Source organism: Chlamydotis macqueenii, chromosome 4 (assembly GCF_036417535.1).
Source record: "Chlamydotis macqueenii isolate bChlMac1 chromosome 4, bChlMac1.mat, whole genome shotgun sequence".
NCBI lineage: Eukaryota > Metazoa > Chordata > Aves > Otidiformes > Otididae > Chlamydotis > Chlamydotis macqueenii.
Genome location: NC_141559.1, coordinates 70,905,525 through 70,928,880, shown reverse-complemented (window position 1 = coordinate 70,928,880; position 23,356 = coordinate 70,905,525). Strand labels below are relative to the sequence as shown.

At 38.6% G+C, this 23,356-nt stretch overlaps 1 protein-coding gene across 1 annotated transcript in view; it reads right to left on the bottom strand.

The window, feature by feature from the left end:
- STK32B (serine/threonine kinase 32B) overlaps positions 1 to 23,356 on the bottom strand; it is a 171,108-nt gene that overhangs the window by 75,619 nt on the left and 72,133 nt on the right. Inside the window, exon 4 of the mRNA XM_086746706.1 lies at positions 7,607 to 7,780. Coding sequence (XP_086602832.1) covers positions 7,607 to 7,780 — 174 coding nt within the window. The remainder of the gene's footprint in view (positions 1 to 7,606; positions 7,781 to 23,356) is intronic.

Sequence of the window (23,356 nt, the reverse complement as noted above, 5' to 3'; positions counted from 1 at the left end):
TGATCTTGCTGGTGAGAGGAGCTTTCGTTCAGCCTCTCCTCCTCTCCCAGCTGGCATGGGAAGGTTGGGATGGCAGCACCACCCTGGGATGGCAGCTGGGGGGTGGAGGCTCCCAAAATCAACATAAACCAGACAATTAATACTGTGGACTCTGTATGCCTCTCTAGAAGGAGTTCCTAATCTTTGTAATTACTTATTGAAAATTATTCAAAAAAATAACTTCAAGCTTTAAAGCAACACTAAGAAATTTGTAATGGATTTCTGTGAAAGAATAATGGCTCTGATAACACTCACACTGCACTGGCCACGAGGAAACCTGCTATATACTAAAGCAGAAAACGAGCATAAACCAGCTCAGATTTGTGGATGGATACCTGAGATACTCTTGGCTATAGAGCTCTGCTTCAGTTCTGTCAACATGTTCTGCTTCAGTGTCTGAATCTACGAATATGATTCATAATCAAGACTTTAATGCTGAAGAGTGGGAGAAGGAAGGAAGGAAACCACTTAATTTCATTATCCATCAATAGGGTGATAAATTGTGGAGATGAGGGACACGTAGTGTTTTAATATCTATCATGCACCCTGAACCCTGCTTATATAAGACTTCTCTTCCTAAAAGGTAGGTTAATGTAAAGGGATTATTAAAGAAAACAAGAAGGAAGGGAAAAACAATAACACAGTCAGGTGACAGCAGCTGATTTAGGTGGGGATGCACTCTGCAGAACCTAGAAGTAATTCATAGAAGCAAGTCATTATAACCCCAGAACAAACGTAAGGATGGGCTTTAAGAGAACCTTCTGGAAGACAGACATAGATGAAAAAGCCAAACCACTAGTATACTCTCTACCATAGTGATTGGGAAGTGGGAAATGCAGAGCATGGAACTAGAAAACTAGTGTGTATCTACATGAACTTTATACTTGCCCTTTCAGCACACTCCACAGAAAAGAGCGTGGTGAGTGCAGGCATCAGTGAACCTGCTGGCATCTCCAGGAGGCTGACTATCACCCTCACTGCAGTAGCAAGCTCTTTGGCAAGGTAATTCCCTAATAGCTTTGTGTCACCCATTTTCAAAAAGATTTGTACCTCCTGACATGACACAGAGTCTGAATTTGCCTGGGTCTCAGTTTCTCTACACTGACTCCTCTTCCTGTGTACTTAGCCATGAACAGCACGAAGTGCTGATTCCCTCTATGGAAAGGCTTTACCTTGCTCCAAGAGAGCTGTGTTCTCCAATAGTGAGTATGGAGTATGTAGTAGTGAGTATGGAGGAGTATGGAGTTACAACAAGTATGAGCAAGTCAGGCATGTGTAAGTCCACAATGACCTGGCAATGGTATTGTGATTTTAGAGTTTTTGAAAAAAACAAAGATTTTTCTTGTTTGTTTTGTTGATTGCAGCTAAATGACAGTGAGGTGAGAAAGGATTCAGGAAGGCCTTTAAATCAGTGTGTGAAAATTAGAATTTAGATAAAATTGTTGGGAATTCTTTCTAGTTAAACTAGAGAAAAATTATTAGGAATTAATATATAACTTCCAGGTGCATGTCGTATACTCCTTGATGTCTAGATCATATCTATGCTTGTCTGAATGTTTGTTTTGAAACAGAGAAGGGAGTAATAAGAAAACAAACTATAATCACAGAACTTAATTTTTTTTTTAGTGAAGGACACTTGTTCTATAGAGCTGCATACAGCAAAAACAAACACTTAGGATGGAGTAGGCTGAGGTTATCCTTGGCGACTGGAAGTTTGATACCTAATACTTGGCCAAGCTTAGTCTACAGTTCAGATCTTCCCTCTCCTGATGTTGACTACACATTTAAACTACGTAGGGCTTAAGAGGCAACTTTTCTTCGGCTAAACAAAATATTTCATGTAAGCACATTCTTACAACTTTGCAATAATGAGAAGAAGGAGGATCAAGGAAAGAGCCAAGGCTTAACTTCATCTACTCACCTGAAAACTGTAAGGAACAGAGCAATCCCCTGCTGACTGCAACAAAGATCCCTTGGCCATGGAGTATGAAGGGAGTGAGGATGTGGTGGGTGTCTTCTGGTATTTCACATGAGTGATGAAGGGAGAGTGCACAAGGCCCACCATAAAAGATTATATCAGTGTCAGTGCCAGAACTGGAGCACCCAATGGGTCACCACACATCTCAGAGTGTTACCCATGTCTCCTCCCCAGTTTTACTTCATGAGAAATCTCACCTCTCGGTATTGAGATCTCAATGTGTTTCCAAACCAACTTCATTTATTTGCAGTATGTCATATGGTACATGAAATAACTTTTTCTTTCAGTGTTGCCAAATTGAAGTAAAATTAATTTGTTCTTGTAGATTGAGAACTCCATTCAAAAGTTGAAAGGCTTATTCTCTGCATATTCACACCTTGTGATACATAATTCTTTTTTAAGGACATAACTGAAATTTAAATACCTTTTGTGCCTAGAATTTGTGAACAATTTTCTTTTTGATCAGCTCTGGTTCATAAGCATTCAGCGGGTTTTCTGTGCTTTGTGGTTTGCATGGTGTTTCTTTATTGGCTGTTTCTGATATGTTTTCTAATTTGCTTCTCTTAGATAACTCATTGCTCAGTTCCTGCAAATTTTCCTTGGAAATAATGTGGGCTTGCACTTCTTTAAAGAAATAATACAAAGACATGCAAGAGACATGGGAAGACAAATTAAGAAAATTCAAAGGACAGGCCTCTTGGCCTTTCATGATCTTTGGTACTGCTTATGAATAGTAGTCACATTATGGTTATTTTTTTTCCCCATTTAATCTACTTCAGACTCTGTTACATTTTCTTCTTCATCTGCACATGCTTACCAGCAAGAGAAAGACTACTGAAATCCTTAAAGAACTGTGTCCTTTTAATATGTCCTGGTAAATCTCAGATTGGCGTTATTCTGTCTGTGACTTCTATGAGAAACAATAAAGGGAAAATTCTCCATTTTCAAATAATTTCCAAACCTATTTACTGCTTACATACTAAATGGATAGTGTTATGAAGGGAACATTTTCAATTAGAGTTTGTTCTTTTGGTGTATGGTGTCACAAGTGAGACTGGGAAGGCTCATTTTAAAGAATAGTCTAATCATTTAGATCTGTTATCTTATTTCACCAGACTGCTGGACACCTTGAAAGGCACAGTGGTAATGAACAAACAGGAATCTCTTATACCACAGCCCAGACTAGCAGGGCTGAACAAAGGGTACCTCTTGTCTAGCTAGTAGCAGCAAGACATCCTTACTCTGCAGTGGATCAGCTGGCAAAGGAAAATGTAAAGCTCAATTTGTCACCATTTTCCACTAGCTTTTGCCCACCCTGGACTGCTGCTAAGTAGCTGTTTGGAGCTGGAATAGCTCTTGGTGCTGCTCTCCATTGGAAGGAGAACTTGTGTGGATAGAAAACAGGGGTTATCACAGTAGTCAAACAGCATAAACCTGCCAAGCCAGATTGATTCCAGTCATACTGTACTTCAATCAGAACAAAAAAGAAATTATATGAATGCTTATGTATATATACACATACACACGTGAATGGTTTTGCATTAAAAACCCCCTCTGAAATAAAAATCCCTGGGCATGCAGATCAAACAGCTAGTCCAGTATCCTAAAATTGTGCTGGAAGGTTACTGGCATTTCCTTTCCAGACATCTGCTGCATCCAGCCTCTTTTCTAAGCAGATGAAAACCAATGGAGCCAAACAATGATGAAAAGTTGCAAAGGCAATGCAGTTAACACTTGGCCCCCTAGAAAGAGAAAACATGGTTTTATCAGCACAAGCGTGTTACTTGGGCAGCAGCCGCAGCACTGCAGGGCCAGCACTGCTCCGAGCCAAGGCTCAGGCTGCAAGAGCATCCTGAGAGAGACAACACTGCTGCTGGAAGAACTTGCTGAATGAAAATGGGCAGCCTGCTTTGGTGAGGAAGCAGGTGGTTTTATTGAAATGTATGAACAGCAACACTTGTGAAAGGAGGAGGTTGGGTTACTCATGGCTGAAATAAGTTTATTCAGCCTTTGATGGGAAAACTTTTGTCCAACACATTATTCACTGGTATTATACAAGTGGTGCTGGAAAAAATGCGTTTAGTTATAATGTCTCAAAACAGCAGAATGTTAGATTTGATCCAGCATTTGAGAATGAATGAAACCATGCGAATTTTCAGAAGCACTTCTGTATGTACTGGATCTTAGGGTCTATAATAAACACCCCTTATCCAGCTTTCAAATAATTATTTTTTAATTTAAGAAATGTGGATAAAATATAATTACAGGAAAGCTGTGAGTAAATAAAGTTTTATAATGTAGCAGTTACCTGTGACCAACAATTTAGAGATATCTAAATATTAAGCTAGCTGTCGTGTGACAAGTTTGTCCAGAATAGTCTTCGAATCATAGCTTGAAACTTAGAGCAGTTCTTTTTAAAGTTTTTATAATTCTGGCTGAACAGCTACGTAAATGCAACCATTTACTACAGAACTGCAAATGAGAGACAGTGCAGCATTCACTATTCTGCCATAATAAATAAATCCACTATTGCAGGATTATGCATTGCAGATTTGGGTTTTATATACATGGGTGTGATTAATAAAAATGACAAGTTTCATAAACAGACCAGAACAGCAGTGGTTTTTACACTATTTATGGTTAAAGTTGTTCCTGCACAAACAATACTTCTATTGCTGACATGATTGCCATATTCAAAGTACACAATGCTAACATCAGCAAATACATTGCAAATGCATTGCAAGGCATCTCCGAGGGGAACTGGCATGGCACTGATCTGGACAATTCTTCATCCATTCATAAATGCCTGATAACTCCAGTTCCCTTCATTACCACTTCCTTTCATAGCAAACTCCTGGGGCTGCAGATTAATCTCAAAAAAACCCATTCTGTCATGTTGCCGGATGCAATAGTAATGGAAACCTGAACACATTTCATACACATCTGTAAATATTGAGGAGGAGTTAAGTTCCTGACTCACACATCATATATTCAGCTCTTTATAATACTGCAATTTGAAAATCCACCTACCCAGTCTGATGAATCATTCAACTATTCTTTCTTTGTAGCCCAGACAAAATTTAGTAGGGGGCTCTCTCAATGACTCTGTGACTCACTAACCTCTTTTTTTCCCTTTTGCTGCCAATGCACTCATTTAAAAATGAAAGATCTAATACAGTTTTGTAGGTTAACATGTGAATGCTGACTGGAAGGACTTGATCACAATGATATTGCTGAGGTCTGCTACCACGAAGTATAAACACCAACCAGCTCACTGGTTTCATCTCTGATTGAGATGGTGATGGTTTGCAATGATGGAGTAATGGTTACCTGTCTCCTCACTGTGCATCACTGCTGGCTCAGCTCCTGAGCCAATTTAAATCAGCATTGCACTCTTGATGCCAGCCATACCGCAGAGATTTACGGCAGCTGAAGACCCGTCCTGCGGAGTGCTGTTCCAGGTAGTGGCAAGGCAGAAGGCAGAATGTGCTGGGACTCTACTGGCTAAACAACATGTTCACTGGCGTGTGGATTGTTTGGGATGTTACAGTAATTAGTGGGAAGATGAGAGGCAAAAGGCTCCTCGTGCCATAGCTGGGTGATTAGGCAGTGAGCGGTGAAGGGGGAGTCACACTCAGATCTCACGTCTGCCAGCTTCAAAATAAACATCTCTTCCATAACACAGTGGAGTCCTGAACCAGATCCTTTATAGCCTAAACAATAATCCTGGCTAACAAGCCAGTAAGACCCGCTGCAAGCTAAGAGACAGGTATTTTGACAAGTCTGGTTTTGTGAAAACTTTCAGTGTAGAGTGAAAGCAAAAAGCAAATGCCAGAATGTGCCCCCAAATGGAGCCAACAACCATCTCCAGGCACCCATACCTCCCCCTGCCTTGGTGCAAGTCAGCAAGTGTTGAAGTTTAGTGGTGTTACTTTACACCAAAACCAGTGGAAAAAAAAAAAGAAAATCAAGTAAAATCAAGTGCTTACTAGTCATGATTAAGTAATATAGAAGAGAACAAAGCGTCTTGCCCAATTTTGTAATTTGGCCATGGCAATGCAGACACTGTCACAAAAAACTACAACCAACTACAATGCCTTCAATCCAGTCCTTCATCTCTCAAGACATCTGCCACCCTTTACAGGCTTTTCTGTGAAACATTTTTAAGTCACAGGATTCTAGCAAAATACAAGTTTTGATTATAAACTGTATTCTCTCGTGAATGTTTTGACAGCCTATTTACATAAAATATCTCATCATTCAAATGAGGGTTGTCATCAAGAACATTCCTTAAGGCACAGAAACAAAGATCAGCCAAAATTCTGAGCTCCACTTTTAAAATATTCACTGAGAAAGGAAAACATATGCAAAATGCATGGAAATGTACTAAAATAATAATAGTGTGCTAAAGATACAAAATTTCAGAAATTACTTGCAACATTTGTGGGAGTTGTAATTGCAAGCAAAACTGTTGCAATGTTTGAATTTTGTCTTACGCAGCTTCAGTAATACTGAACAACTATCTACCTCTGCACCTCAGATCAGAGAGATGTCGTACATACCTTCCCTCTTCTGAAAGTCAGATTATACTTTTTATTGTGTTTTGGTTTTTTTTTTTGTAAAATCATGAGGCAACTGTGGTAGGTGAATGGGATGAAAATTCTCAATGAATATATTTGGAGGAATTTTTTTATACTGGATACTGGAAGATATATGGCACGGCTTAGTTTAGTTTGGTCTCTGAAACTCAATCCAACTCTGGTAACACACAAAACTAATTACTTTTGTATTCAAATCACTGTAAATCCGGAAGGAATATCCTGAATTTAGCCTAAAGAAAGTAAAATAGAGGCTCAAGCCCATAACTGTATAATTTCACAGCTGCTGTGTTAACGTAAAAAGATAAGTTACTCTGCTGCTTCAGTTAAATGCCAAATTGTTTAAGGAAAACAAACAGACCCTTGTTCTTCACACCTTTTTTTTTGACATGAATACTATTATTGCAAGCTGTAAGGCAGTAAAAATAGAGGGTTGTTGTAATCAATGAAGTGCAAAAAGGATGAACCATCTATCGCTGTTCCAATTTATTTCTACTATTTCTCTTATTTCCCCAACTCTTTTCCTCTTTCTAACCTTCAGGCAGATTCTGCAAGTAAACAAACTATTATTTATTGTCAACCTTTAGTTTGTTGACCTTTCCCTAGTTTTGTGTGAAGTTGTTGTACTGGATTACAACATTTTTATGTTCAGGAGCATTGGGGTAGTGAAGAACTAAAAATAAATTAAAAGCACCCAGGATGCTGTTGTGGGTTGTATTTAGTGTTTAAAAAACATAGTAAAAGATATACATCATATTATGAGATTAGAACAAGAAAAGGGCAGTATGAGAAGGATATGTGGCTACTGAATTGCTGAAACAAATACTGAAACAAAACACTTAAACCTTTTCAGAGCCAAATTCCACCCTTGGATAACAATGAGAACTTTTCAGAGTTTTTGAATAAACAGAACCATGCAATCAGATACAGGATAACATTCCTCTGCTCTGCCAAAAGAAAGCAGCCTGTCCCTCAAATGAAATCCACTCACCTGTGAATGATGTGGTATCTCTGCAAATAATCCAAGGAAAGCGCCAGCTCACAAATGTACAGCTTAACAGTTCCTTCATTAAAGTGGACGTTCTGCTGCAAATGGTAACGCAGATCGCCTCCAAGTAAGAGATCAACCACCATGAACATGTCTTCTTCATCTTGAAAGGAGTACCTGGAAGAGACAGTTACAGCTGAGATCTCAGGGTTGGGTGACGCAGCCACAGCCGTGCCCCGGGGTAGCTCTCCGTAGGAGATCTGTTCATGGCAAGCCCATGATTTGCTCAGAAGTCATATGCTGATTCCTCACTGCTGTGGTCCAATCCTGCAACCAGACTTCGATTGTGGTGAGACTTTGCATATTCAAGGTAAGCAGAGGTTGAACTGATGCTGTATTATTATCTTGTTTTAACCATAGATTAGAACTTGAATGTTGATAAAACAGTATTTAAAATACCTTTCAAGGTTCTATATTTTTAAATAAATATATACTAATTCAGTTGACAAAATGGCTTACTAAACAGCAGCAATAAAATAGGAGGCCTTGCAACACACTTGGTGTTCACACACGTACAACCATAGCTCAACGCCTGTGGAAAGTATCCTAGCAGGATCGAGAGCTGCCATCCCGGGGGTATTTTCCAGATTCACTAAATATACACAACATTCTATTAGTTGCATATTTTCTACAGCTTGCAGTGTAGCTCCAAATTCAATAAGAAATAAAACCATAATTTTACTGCCCAACAATACATATTTTTTCAGTCTGCAACTTGTATCTTAGAAAATGACAGTCTTCATGGTTACTGACTGAGTTCTTCTGGATCCTTTCCCAGAACTGCCTGTTGAATACTCTGAGGACCAAATTCTGATCTGATTTAAATCCTGTAAATCCAAAGGTGTAGCCAGCCAATGTATACTGTATATATAGTGCTTGGGCAAGCAGGAATTTCCATGTGTTTCTACTTAACTTGGCCATGCTGCCATTGCTCTGTTTATTTCTGATCTGAGTAAACTAACAGAAACTCTCTGGTTTTCATTTCTGAATGCAACTGTCTAAGATGCAGTATTTCAGATTTCCCAAATGGGGAATACTGAATACCTTATTTCTAGTATGAAGTCATTCTTCTCTTAGAAATTGTTTTAAAATTAATTTTGATGCAAAGTTGTATTAGCTTATATCAGTTGTGGATACGAACTGCTGAGAGGTGATCCACAATGATAGTGCCTCTTCCATCACCTTTTGTCCCATGAGATGTGTAATATACGTTGGCTACAGATGTGATTCAGTTCTCCTGAACTGTAAAATATATGCTAAGGAAATGAAAAAGAGTGGGCTTCCAGAAAATCTGTGCCCACCCTCTCCTCAAAGGCAGAAAAGTCTATATTAGATTATTTTAAATGACAGTTACTACAGTTTCACTTTCATTCCCAGGCTTGCACTTTCTGAAATGAGGAACTGCTTAGGAGTTGTCACAGATGGTTCGTTTTGAATTTAAATGCTTTCTATTCTTTCCGAACACAGTTCTGAGAAGTGAGTGTCTCTAGGTACTCTGCTCTTCTGTTGCATTTCTGTATGCCTGCCAAATGCCAGGAGGGGAAAGCCATTTTATTTGCATTAAGCTTGCTTCTCAATAAGTCAAATCTCTGAAGCAAAATAGTAAAGTAGGTGGCACATAGTGTCTGCTCACCTCCAGACACGCAGAATTTCATAACACACATGTTAAAAACACAGAAGGCTTCAATTATATTCAAATTACTTGGAATGCTGGGCATTACTGAGCCTGGAGCAATTGCAAAAGGAAAGCTTAAATACATAGTTATGTTTAAGACTTTTTTTAAATTATTTTTTGACATTGCTGTTATTCTAAATGAAATAGTTGTAGCATTAAGCAGATGTAATAAGAGACATTATTTTTTTCTTCACTTAGTGCATGAGTAAAATGTAGATTTTGTCTGGTTCCTTTTTATATTAAAAAAAAATTACAGATTGAAAAGTACTCAAATTTATAAGTGAAACGTTGTTTCTGGTCTGAGACTAAAGAGCTCTCCTGGTGTCTAAAATCATGTGATTACATGTCAGTAGAAATGGTTCTGATGCAACTCTGGTCTCGAGAAGCAAAATATCCTGAGTCATTTTTTCAGTGATTCAGCCACCATGAGGCAGAGGGTGAAGGCAGGGTAAAGAGTGACTGCTGTGAACTTGCTTTGAATAGAAGAGCATGTCTACCATCAGGTGCAGAGGGTTGCATGTTAGTTCTGCTCACACTCAACGTAAAAGTAGCCACACTAGGTCAGACTAGACATCTAACTCGCTTAAGAGTCACCAGAAAGCAGACACTGAGGGAGAAGCAAAGAACACTATGGAGATATATAAAGCTTTCCTCCAGGACTCAAACAACCTCCACCCATGTACTGCTCCGGGACTTTCTGGGATTCTGTTTGGCATCTCTGGGAATCCAGGCTGCGATGATGAGAGATGGATTTTGTCTAGGGACCTGTCAGACTCATTACTGAATGACTGGTCTCTTGCTACTATACATTGCCTCTCAGATAAACATATTAAGGTAAGTGCAATACCTACAAACAGAGCTACAAGGCTTCCAGAGGTGTCTATACCTCTAGAACAAAGTGTTTTGAACTCAGACAAAAACAAAACAAAACAAAACAAAACAAAACAAAACAAAACCTGCAGAGATTCAGAAGTATGGATGATGTTTGCACTCATCAGCCTTCCTGAATTTGCCACAACCTGTGAATGGGGCACAGGCCAGTTTCATTTAGACATTGAAGCTGGAATGATGCACACTGAGACACAGATCTTAAGGAGCTCTAGCTATCCTCTCTGATGTTCTCTTCTTTCACTTGGAGCCAGATTTTTCTTTCATTTGTACTGATATGTATCTGTGGTAACTCCACTGATCCAGTCAGAAGTATTGTGCATAGTAGTGTAGTTAAGATAGAACAGAATAGAATAGCATAGAATCATTAAGGTTGGAAAAGACCTCTAAGATCATCAAGTCTAAATATCAACCCAACACCACCATGCCTACTAAACCATGTCCCGAAGTGCCACGTCTACACGTTTTTTGAGCATCTCCAGGGATGGTGACTCTACCACTTCCTTGGGCAGCCTGTTCCAATGCTTGACCACTCTTTCAGTAAATAAATTTTTCCTAATATCCAATCTAAACCTCCCCTGATACAACTCGAGGCCATTTCCTCTAGACCTATCACTAGTTACTTGGGAGAAGAGACCAACATCCCCTCACCACAGCCTCCTTTCAGGTAGGTGTAGAGAGCAGCCTCCTCTACTCCAGACTAAACAATCCCAGTTCCCTGAGCCGCTCCTCATAAGACTTGTTCTCTAGACCCTTCCTGAGCTTTGTTGCCCTTCTTTGGACATGCTCCAACACCTCAATGTCTTTCTTGTACTGAGGGGCCCAAAACTGCACACAGTATTCGAGGTGCGGCCTCACCAGTGCTGAGTACAGGGGTACAATTACTTCCCTACTCCTGCTGGCCACACTATTCGTGATATAAGCCAGCATGCTTTTGGCCACCTGGGCACACTACTGGCTCATGTTCAGCCAGCTGTCTACCAGCACCCCAGGTCCTTTTCTGACAGGCAGCTTTCCAGCCAGTGTTCCCCAAGTCTACAGCGCTGCAAATATAAGTTGTATTGGCCCAGTTTGAAAGAATCGATGCTGTGGATGCATATGTTCAGTATAACAGCAGACTTTTTCTCCCATTTTAAATAATAGCACACATATCATTGTGCTAATCTTATGCATATAGCCATGGATAATGGTGTTTTCCTTGCATAGTCGATCCACTTGGGTCAAACCTGTGTGGACAGTATTTCTCTGACTGTCTGGATCAGACCACAGTCCAATTAAAGATGCTGCAAACAAGACCATTCCAATAGATTTTCTGGAGGGTAAATGAGTTCATCCCAGCAAAATTATGTCTATGACCTAAAGGAGAGCTTGGACATGGTAAACAGCAGGAGATCTCTGGAGCCGATGGCCACTCCACTAAGTAGCTCCAGCAGCTACAAATTTTTAAGCTGCCAAATGCAGAGCAGGAGTTGTTCCAGGTCCTGCTGTGCAGCTGGGTACCGAACGGTGTTGCTCCTGCTCTGCATTAAGAATTCATAGGACTTGATGTACCAACTCCTGACCAGTTTTGTTTGTCATGGCCACAAGCAGTCTTGTCCTCTGTCTCTCTCCTTATTCAAATCCAGTTTTCTTTATTTACACAAGAATTGAAATATTCCCTTTTAGCTTCTTGCTTTTTCAATATTTCAAGAAATAACTGGTTTTGATTTATTGGTCTAAGAATTGAAATTGACAGCAAGTGAAATATTGGCCACCGGAAAAATGTATCTTTGAAATATTGCTGCAAGGGAGGGGCTGGTGGCAAATCACCACAGTGAAGATTAGGTTTTTTTGAGTAAGCACTCAATTTTACTTTTGTAAGCTTCTTATCTACTCAAAGGCAAATGACATACAAAAGGGCTGATTGGTTTTTGAAGTAAAATCAGAGGTTGTTTGGGATTTTTATGTTAACCAGGTACCTGAGAAATACCTCCTGAATGAATTATAGCATTGTAACTGATATCGAATACTAATAATACATTACTAAGTTACTGTAAAGATGAAATTTTAATCCTTCTTGAAATGAAAGAGTAAATGACTTGGACTAAATTGTTTGCTTGTTTGTTTTGTTTGTTTTTTAAGCAGTGTCATGAACCAGATGTAGCAAAACTGTTCTAATTGCAGAGCTAGTCTCTGCTTTCTCTTGCTTGAAGAAAGTTTTAATGCATTAGAATCAGCTTTCTCCAAATTAAGATAAAATAATAATGCCCCTAGCAACAGATAATTGGATTTTTTACTATCTTCAGAGTGAAAAATAAACTACCATTGAACAAAGTCCTCCATGGAAACAAATATAAACAAAGCACTTTCTGAACAATTTATATTTTTTTATATTTACATCTGTATATGTGTTTTAATAATATCTATTTTTTTCTATTGATATCATATTTATATTTATTATTTGTATCTCTGTCTCCTCACAAAGTATTACAGATGAATTATGATCATTTTCCCCTTTGCTTTTCTTCATCTTAGTTAGCTAGGGTTATTTTTCATTTAAATCCTGCCAGATGAGGCACACACTATCAAGACTTCTTGCTTTATATGCATTGCCTGGGGAAAAGGACATCATGATGGATATTTCATATACGACTTTAATTTAAGAGTAAAAACACATCACAAAAATTTCATGGTTAAGCACAAACCAAACTTCATACACCTGAGGTAGTCAGTTAGAGGAAGATATGCACAGTTCAGACATTCAGATAACACCTCTGCTCTGTACCAAATACTATAAATGATTAAGTCTTGGTAGCTCCTAGTTAGAAATTTAAAGGATTTTTTTTCAAGTTTTCCCCTGGTAGCATTAAAGGGAGGAGGCAACTTTTTTAGTGACATGAAGCCCCTAGTGACTGCAAATTTTCCTAGTGCAGATAAAGATGTCCCAGAACAGTGTAAAGCAGGGAACTATAACAGTGCATTGGTTCCTAACCTTGCAGTCAAAATGAGGAATGTCAAGGGCTTGGGAAGAGCTGGCTTTGTGTCTCAGTGCCTTGCAGGTTCCCTCTGTGAGCTCTTCTCAATTCCTGCTGCAGAGCCTGGATTAGCACAGCCTTGAGAAACCTTTCAAACACAGACAGATCCCAACAGGGAAAACTTGCATAGGCCAATTCAACTTGTCCAAGAAAGAGCAGGCAGGTAATGGTTTGACCCTCATTAACTGGTCAGACTCGTCTCCTTCAGTGAAATCCTGTGGCTGCATCTGGACTGCAATGCAATCTCATGGAGATGTCTGAACTAGGTCCAAAGAAAGCATCTCGCCCAGACAGAGGGTTAGTTGTGGCAACACAGTGTTGCCCCTCTTGCGAAAGTAGAATTTATTATCTCTGGCAAAGCATGAGACCGTTTTAGTTAGGCTAGTCCGGCTTCCTGAACGTGAGCTAGCACCTCTGTGAGGTGGTACATGAATGTAGTGACTTCTCTGGGAAGAGTCAGCTCCACTTACAGTGCTTCAGTGGTGCCATGGTCTTGAATAGTCAGATGGAGTTTGAATTACTCAGCTTACCACTAACTGTTAATCAATGAGAATTTCCTCTCTGTAGGAAAGATTGTTCAAAAGTAGATTTTAAACTTCACAAAGCAATTAAATGCCAGAGCACTTACCCCAAACCAATGTTGTGAAGCATCATGTTACCACAGCTGATTCTGCTTGGCTTTCACGTAAGTGAAACAAATTTTTACCAGCAAATTAGTTACCAACTTACTCTGTTTTTACATTATGCATAGTTCTACATGAATCCTAATTTGAAGGAATCATCTTGTTACATTGCTAAACAGAGGAAATCAATGCTGCAGTTGTATTTGCATAATAAAGATGCCCAGTGAATGTCATGAGCATACTGAGACAAGATTGGTTTCTGCAGAGCTCTTAAGACTTGTGCAAAATAAGAATGCATCGAAACTGCCTCTGGAAAGAGAACAATGGAAAATGTTATTAGAGTTTCTCTAGGAAATAGGAGGTGAAATGGTCAGGGCAGTGCGCTCGAAAGACTAGATAAGGCACAGCGAATGCAGCTCCAGGTGAGGAAGGGTGAAATGAGGATGTGGCTGCCGAACTGCACTGCCCTCTCATCCTTCCAGTGCAAGCACTGCTCCAGGAGACTTTCCAGTTCTTCTGCTTGTCCTCAAAGCTTTTCGAGGCAGAGAAAATTCTTCTGTACTCACTACATGACACATGGTGTAAAGAAGTCACCAAGTACTTGAGTGCTAATAATATAACATTTGCTAAGATTAATGTACCAAGTAGCTAGGATGCTATATCCAACTGGTTTGCAATTTATTCAAGCACAGTTTATATATAAAGGGTTTTATATTCTGATAGGATAGAAAATCAGCATTTTATCTTTCCTTTATAAAGTAAAATGTACTGCTAAAGTATAGCACACAGCCTTTTTACACTTATTTACCTAAAAGAAGCAAAAAACTGAACAAGAAAGTAAAAGATCAATTGGATAGTCTGTATGTAACTTATAACAAGCAGTACGTATCAGTTATCAGAGAAACATAGACAGGTTTTGCCTGAATATATAGTAAAAGAGCAACTGCAAAATCAGTAAAAAAATCACTAAATCTGAGGAATATTGTGCTTGGAATTGATAAGGTATGTTAAAAGCTAACATAATTATGAACACTTATACGCTATAGATTATGTCATATAGAAAGGAAAGGTTTGCTAAAGAAAAATTAAACCTGCATGACATTAAAATATAGCATAGCATACAGTACTTAAAATTCAAAGATACTACCAATGGATTTATGAGGTTATAGGCAACTTTCATCATCTTTGTGTACAGGTAATGCATTATCCTGCAATTAAGAAGATTCTGCCATAATGTCCCAATGCAAGTAAAGGACACAATTGCTGATCCTGGTGTCATTATTCTTTTATATGCTTGTCTTGCTTTGTTTTTTTTTTTTAATAATCTGATTTATTAATCTGGAGTATTACAGAATACTCCAGATCTATTGTTAAGCATCAGTAGGTTCACCTAAGACTTGCTGTGTTCATAGAATCTTTAAGGTTGGAAAAGACCTCCAAGATCATCAAGTCCAACTGTCAACCTAACACCACCATGCCTACTAAACTGTCCTGCTGGCTGTTTACCAGCACCCCCAGGTCCCTTTCTGACAGGCAGCTTTCCAGACACTCTTCCCCAAGCCTGTAGTGTTGCATGGGGTTGTTATGACTGAAGTGCAGGACTTGGCACTTGGCCTTGTTCAATCTCATACAGTTCACCTCAGCCCATTAGTCCAGCCTGTCCAGATCCCTATTGAAAAAGAACATATCACTTAGAGGCTTGAACAATTTGGCATTTGCCAAATAACTTTACACTGAATAGCTAGGTAGAGAAGAAAAATATAGGTCCAAAATTCCCTGGTATAGGTATGGTGGAATATAATGTAGATGTGGTATAGGCTGTTATATATATAGGTTATAGTATAGTGTGGGTGCCAAAAAAAAGCAACTTTATTCATTCTTACATCAACCTGTCTGAGCTGAAAAGGTATGCTGAAAACTATTACATCCACTGTGACAGGGGATAGCAAATACTTATGTTCGAATTACATATTTTATAAAATGAGATGTTCAAACTAATCAAAGTAACACCACGTTTGTGTGTTCTGCCAGCCAAGGACAAGCCTCAAGAGACAAACTCTTACGATTTATGAACTTTCTAAATGTAAGTATGCAAGTATTACGAAGGGATGTTGGAAATGTTCTTTCATAATGTCTGTTTTGCTTACATTTCTATAGATTTCTTTTGTCCTTTTGGAAAAGGGATAAGCATTGGTTATTTGGATTTGTAATTTGTGCTTGCAAAATATTTAATACAAGTCTATTGTTGCAAATATCTGGAAATACACTTATTTCCAAACTCAGAAATACAAGAGTAATTTCTCCAAATGCTGTTAGGAACAAAGGATGCTTCCTTCCTTTATTTCTTTATAAATATACAAAAATATCTTTCAAGATTATGTAAAATATTTTGAGAATGGGAAAACTATTCTATAAAGAATTACATTGCTTATGCTTATTTAAAATACCTTCTCAAATTCTATTTAGCTCTGATATGACCAAAGGGGATAGCAAAGAAAAATGACTAAAAGGGAAATAGCCTGAAATGAAATTGAAAGATGCCAAGAATTTCTATCTCAACAAAGGTGGTAAAAGATATGTTCCAGACTTACTAGGATAGTATATATTCATATAACCAACACCAACCAATAGTAGCTCCAAATCTGCTAAACTTGTCAGTTAGAGACAGTTCAGTATTCCTCCATCCATAGAGGAGAAATCTTTTTCTTCTTCCAGGAGGCTGAGAAGAGAAGGCTACAAACCCTCTCTGATCTGAAAAACAACTGGTTGTCATTCTCATATGCACTGCCACAGCATTTGGCTCAGCTCATCATGAGCTATGCAACCTTCAACAGGCAGCCAGCAAAGAATGGTAATGAGCTAAACATATAAAAGCAAAATGCAAAACAAATAACTGCTGGATTTTGTTTTACCATGCACTTTGCTTTCATCTCATTAAATAAACCTCATTAATGTATTTTTATATTTTTATAAACTACAGGTTATTGATCAATGCTGTTTTGAACTGTTCGAGTTCTTTGAGGCCTGACCATTTGAGATAGTTTTCCTTAGAACATCTTCCCTTTTACTCCTTCATCTGGCTCTAATCAACAAATGCTTCTCACTCTCTAAAGGAAGCTTCTTTATTTCTGCCTCGGATTTTGCACATGCTAGTGGAAGATAAGGTCATTTGAGATGTGGGTTATGGTAATAATTGTAGATATTTTGCTTGTCCTTAATCACAGTGTCTTCTCTGGCAGAGAAACCATGTGATTAAATGTTAGTTATCATTTACTAAATCAGAAAGAGTTCTTACTGTTTAGATTGGTTTCTGTTCCTCTAGACTGGAGGTGAAATTCCACTGTCTCTCCAAAAAGCCTGTTCCAGACACCCATTGAGTGTTGAAGAGATTTTTTGCTCACATCCCATAAAGATTTCACTTGTACCATGTCACTCTTGTCACTCATCCTTTCAGTGTATAACTCTCAAAAGAGTTTTTCTCCATCTGTAGAAATTGCCATTTTTATGTTATCACCACCATGCCCTTAGGTAGTAGAAGACAGCGACTAGTTCCCTTCCTCCGCTCAGCAGTGTCATGCCCCTGCTCTGCTCTCTAAACCAGGAGCAATGATACTTCTTCAACACTTAATGATCTTGTAGACAAAAGCTGGATGAACTTGTTCCAAGGAAGATCCTTGCAGGAGGTAACTTTTGTGACAATGAGTGGGGTTAGTTGACAACTTCACAAACATTTTTTGACACCTAGAAAATTTCAGACAAAGAGGATGAATTTTTGTAACACTATGAATGACTGAAAGTTGAAAAACTACCATGGAGCCACACTGCTAGCAATTACTATGACACTGACAACATTTTTATTCCCATATATTAAGTGATCCATTTTTTCAAGTAGTCCATCTCTAAAAGTGCTTTCTGATAATTTGTTTTTCAGGAGAAAATTAATTACTTTTCTGGCTCATTTGCTCATATACTTGTAGACTTAATGGCACAGTCTCATGATAAAGTCTATGTTTTCTCAAATATCATTAGACCAGTGATAAAGTAAGATAAAGTCAGACTTGCAAATGAATGCAAAATAAGCTCATGTCTCAGTCTATTTGTTCAGGATTTTTTAGCTGACTTGAATAGAGTAACATCAAAACTTATTTTAATTGTTCTGCTATTAAAAAAAAAAGCACAGAGGCTTTCACCAAGTTCACTTAGTTTCACTCTCTGAGTCCAAAGTGAGCTTCATTCTTCATAAATTTTTTTTCAAAAAGTGTTTTATCTTTCATATATATTTTGTTGAGGGGACTAAAGAAATATCTCCACTATCTCCTGTTCTACCTATAGTCTTCCTTACAGTAGGAACATCACAATTACACGAGAGCTCTATTCTGGTTGAGTGAATAAGAGCATGTATAGAAGGCACTTGGGAGTTGCTGATATTCTCAGCTGAATGCAGTCTCTGAAATCCGTTCAGCTGTGTTGGAGATGTGCTGTGACTGGCTATACTCGTACTTAGCGAATATTCACCAAGTTCTTCATTATCATTTTGTGTTATTATCACTGCTAATTTATATCACTTCATATGCATGTGGCACTACAGCAGTAGCAATTATTCGTATAGTCCCAACCAGTCTCTTGTCCCTTCCTTGTCTCAAACACATCCAATTAAAGCAAGCAACAGACAGCATGTGTGAAGAACTCAGGGAAACTCCTCATACAAACAGTGCCCCACTACCAATACAGGAAACAACTCACCAAGAAAAGTGGGTTCTTGTGAAAGATGTGGGCAAGGAAAAAGTGCATTGGGAATAGAAGACTAAAATCCCAACTGGGCAACTTGCCTTAGGTGATTCTGGGGATTGGATTAGATAAATTCAAGAGGTCACTTCCAGACTAAACAATTCTGTGACTCTGCCTATATATTCATTACAGTACCTAACTGATTGGGTCTCTAACCTGGGGCTACATGTAATAAAAGGAGTGTTGAAGAAGAGTGTTTGAGCAGATAGTTTTCTCCTGGAGAATTTCCTGTTTCCCTTCCCTCTTTCTCACAAACTCATTATTTGAGGTTTACAATACTTCATTTAGTGGAAGATTTTACCAAAAAAAAAATTAGTTACCAACATTTCTAAACAGAGATAAGCACTAATTACTAAACAAGGACTTCAGCCAGGCCAAATAACCCAAAGTTTCATAGTATTTAACAATTAGGGTTTTGCTGGGGCAACAGCAGCTATTGGAAAGAGGCTATTGCAGGTCTGGACTCGTAGTCTGGTGGAACCCAAAGTTCAGCAGTCAAATTTGTTATAGATTACAACAAATGATCTCCAAACTCTCTCTATTTTTAACTTCAAACATTATTCTCTTCTACAGACAATTTTATGAGAGTCTTTTTCAGGTTTATGAACCAAAGAAACATCAAAGTTGCAGCACTTTAAGCTTCAATCGTAACAAAATTTAACCTTAAGCTTCAATCGTAACAAAATTTAACCTTCAGCACATGAAAAACTTCACTGAATGAAAAATAAATGAACGCATTTTGGAGTTAAGAATAGGCATAAGTCTTTGCTGTATATAACCTTAGACACTACAGTGATTGTGTACCTGTATCTGTGTGCATGAGACACTCTGTGTGGGTTGAGAGGCTTAAAATAGTGCTTTTCTTTTTTATCTATTTAGGCATGAACCAGGTTTTCCTCTGAGGTACATAAAAACTTTCATTTTTCCTTGTGTGTGACCTAGATAAAGCAGGTCAAGCTTACCTTGCAGATGTACCCCTTCTGTAGCTAGTTGTCTCACTGGAACTGGTCAGATTTCCAATGACACCCTTTCCACTGCCTGACTTCACTTTATACTAAAACCTCTCTCTGCTACTGCAATGAACGGTTCATCTACATTTGTTTTCGTTAGAAATACTCAAATACTTTTCAGTCAGTTTCCCACAGAATCTCTTCCTCTCCAGTAGTATCCCTGGTGAATAAAACCAGCCACTCAAAAGGTTTCGCTCAAGATGCTCCTCCTATTTTCTGTAAATAAACTAGTTAATTTGAAATTGTGGTGCTGAAGCATAAAGCTTTCAGTCACAGGTAGATTCCTAACATTTTCAGTTAAACCAGACATTCCTCTCAGCATGTTGTACTCCATTTTTAAATTGTGAACATTTCTAAAATGTTAAAATAAATTAAACAAGTTGGACTGAAATGCTGCTCACTCTGTTGAAACTTTACTACCTCATTTCATGCTTACCTTCTTAATTGGCATATAAGTTATTCTGCAAGCTTCCAAGCAAAAATCTGAATAATACTGTGAAGGATGTAATGCAGAGCAAATCAAGCTTATTGTCTCTCTGTCATTTTAACTGAGGAGAGAAAGTTGTTTTCAGCTTCAACTTAAAGCTATGTTTTTCCCCACAATAATTTCCTTACAATCAATTCTTCTGGAAGGAAGGAATGTAAAATAGCAGTGTGGTTTAAGTTATTCCCCAAGCAGCATAAGCATAGATGAAACAACTTTTTCTTTTTACTGTTGTTTCTCACACCAAATCCAAAAGAAACCTTGGAAAACAGAAATAAAGAGGTTTTGGTTTGCTTTCTAGAACATTATTCATAAACCCAACTGGGCAAGAACTCAACAACTTACTGGAATTTAGTTTTTTACACCTAGTTTTGCCCAGACTACATTCAGGCACGTTATTAACATGCTTAGGGTTAGAACAGTAGTTTCTCTAGGATCACTGTGCAGTAAGCAAACAGTCCTCATCAGAAGTGTGCTACCTGCTCTCTAGAGGTTCCCTTTTCTCCCCTTTGATTACAGTGGTAGCCCAAGGGCACGAGGCTGATGTCTGAAGTCAGCTGGGAAGAGTTTAAGTCCTCTAGAGGTTGTCTCTTCTGATTTGGGAAGTCCCTAATATGATCAGAGCATCACATTCGCATGTACATTTTAACTGCTACAGAGGGGATGATAAATACGACTGACAGTGAATATTTTTTGTTTGATCAGTAAAGGCAAATACAAGATAGCATTTCTGACTTATGCTGGTCTTATAAGTGCTGAGTTCCTTCCTTTAACTGTGGTGCATATCTTTCTTCTGATCACTTAATTGATTTTATATTTAGCTCAAGGAAAACAGACCTTCATCTATTCACATTAAAAACAGAGGAAAGGTATTAAGTTGCAAATGCAATACGTTGCAATGCATAATCCAGCAAAAATGCAAATAATGAAAATTTCCCTAATTTTCTATCTCTGTTCCTTAACCTCTTCTGAAGGAGCTTTTGGTTAATGTTCAGTTTCATGTAAATGACATCTTCTTGTTTAAAAAGTACAAGATTTACTGCAAGGAGACATGGAAAGAGAAGGAGATTCTTTAAGGGAGTTATAAATAAAGGAATAAGTAAAATTAAATAACCACAGGCACTTCCCCTACACTTTTTAAAAACATCTTTTTGTATTGCTGTCTCTACATTAATACCAGCATACCAGTGAAACCTAAAGAAAAAAAAAAAAAAAGCTGCTCAAAAATCTCTTTTTAACACATCTTACTCCTATATAATAACAAGCAATCAATTGGCGCAGATGCTGTAGTGATCAGACACACAGCTGCTCACAAAATAACCTGCATTGGCTCACATCACTGTAAGGAGGCAGGCTAGGATACATCTACGGTTATTTCTCAGCTGGCAGCCTTTTAAACTAAATTAATTTGATTACAAGCAGTCAGATAACCAAAACCAAGGATTCTTAGTGTTCTGGCAGTTCTTGTGCCATGCTCATTGCCATAGGAACTGAGTGGCTTCCATTTGTATTTTGCATATACACCACCTGTTCACGTCCCCTCTTTTTCTTAGCATGTGAAGTGGAATATCCTCCCTTGGCAGATCTTTTGGGTCTTTTTGCTTTCTGAAATGCACAGCACTGTGACCGCTACATTAGGAAAGTTCTTCCATGCTCTCAGCAGAAACAGAAGAGGTTTTATACAGCCCTCAGATCCTGGGGAAGACTATATGTCTGAAGAAAATAGGAAAAAACTCTTTTACTGCACTACTTTATCCAAGCTCAGTGCCATGAATTAGCCAAATCTCTGAGTAAGCCAGTGAACTGTATGGCAGTCCAAGTCTTAGGAGAGCAGCCAGGAGAACAGCAGCCACTGCTAGGTTAGGTCTTCCTCGCTTCTCCCTCCAGGCAGAGCAGCTGGCACAAATACACTTGTCAGAGAGGATGTGCTTCTTGGGCCTGTCTGCCCAAGAATGGGATTTTATGATCTCATCATGTGAAAACAATAATAAACTCTAATTCTGCCTGTTTTCTCTTTATTTAAATTTTCTAGGAACTACTGTCAATGATTCACTGTTCTTTATGCATTGTAACTGCCACCAAAAGAGAAATATTTTTGTCATGGTACAATTTTATTTCAGAATATGAATAATCAAGTCTTATTGATACTTTTAGATTCAGCATCTTGTTTTCCCAATTCCAATTATAGTCACAATGATTGTTAAGATTTGTTATAAAACTGAGATAACTCTTGCCTTCTTAGTTTACAGTTGAGTTTATCAAGCTGATTCAGAGCAATCACAAAGAAGGAACTTCAGTTGTCAACTGCTATCGTTCTATCTCACCCCAGACATTTAAAATTATTCTGCAAAATTATCTGTCAAGCCTTCAATGTTTACTCCTCTTTTTAAAATTCTAACATGGTAGAGTGATGCTATTTGTGCTAACAGTGCTTAGCGTAACAGAGGGGCAGAGAGGAGGAGCATGTCATACTGTCATGAACAAGGGAGAGACCCCAACGACAGCAAAGATCACCTTCGAAAGCAACATTGCACTAAGGAGGGATCATTAAGTTTAGGGCTGCACTCAGAGCCTATGTCATTTGACATCTTGTCTCCTAAGGCAAATAGAAGCAGATATGAAGGAGTCATACTGAAAGCAGCATACTTCCTTGCATGCACCACTTCCTCGCATGCACTACTAATATAGAGTAGATATTGTTTGTATACAATATATCAAAGGATATACAATGTATATCAAAGGATTTACTAGTGTCTGTCAGGAAGACTTCTCTGGCTGCATGTCCTGCATCACAGCCAGAGTACAAGTTTTGTCACTTAAAACTATTATTATTATTATTATGTCAAGATACAAGGGGAGAGGTGGAAATGGTTTCTGGGGACATAGTAACCCAAGTATTACCTTTGGATATTTCCTGAAGAAAACTTGCAGTAGGAGCTTCTGAGCTTCCGTGCTGCTTTGGAGCTTGTTCCCATAGGGTACAAGAGAGGCACCAGCCTGCTGAGGTGACAGCTTCAGAGCTGGGCAGTCTGGGCACCAAGGTGGGTGTAGATCTTCTGGCTCATGCAATCCAGCAGTTTGCATGTGGGGGAAGGAGGCAGAAAGCCAGCCCGGGAGCTCTTTCTTCTTCACTTCACTTTCTTCTTCACTAGCAAAGGAGTCTAGAGTCTGGCTGTCTAACAGTCCTCCAGGCAAGAGGAGAAGGGGACAG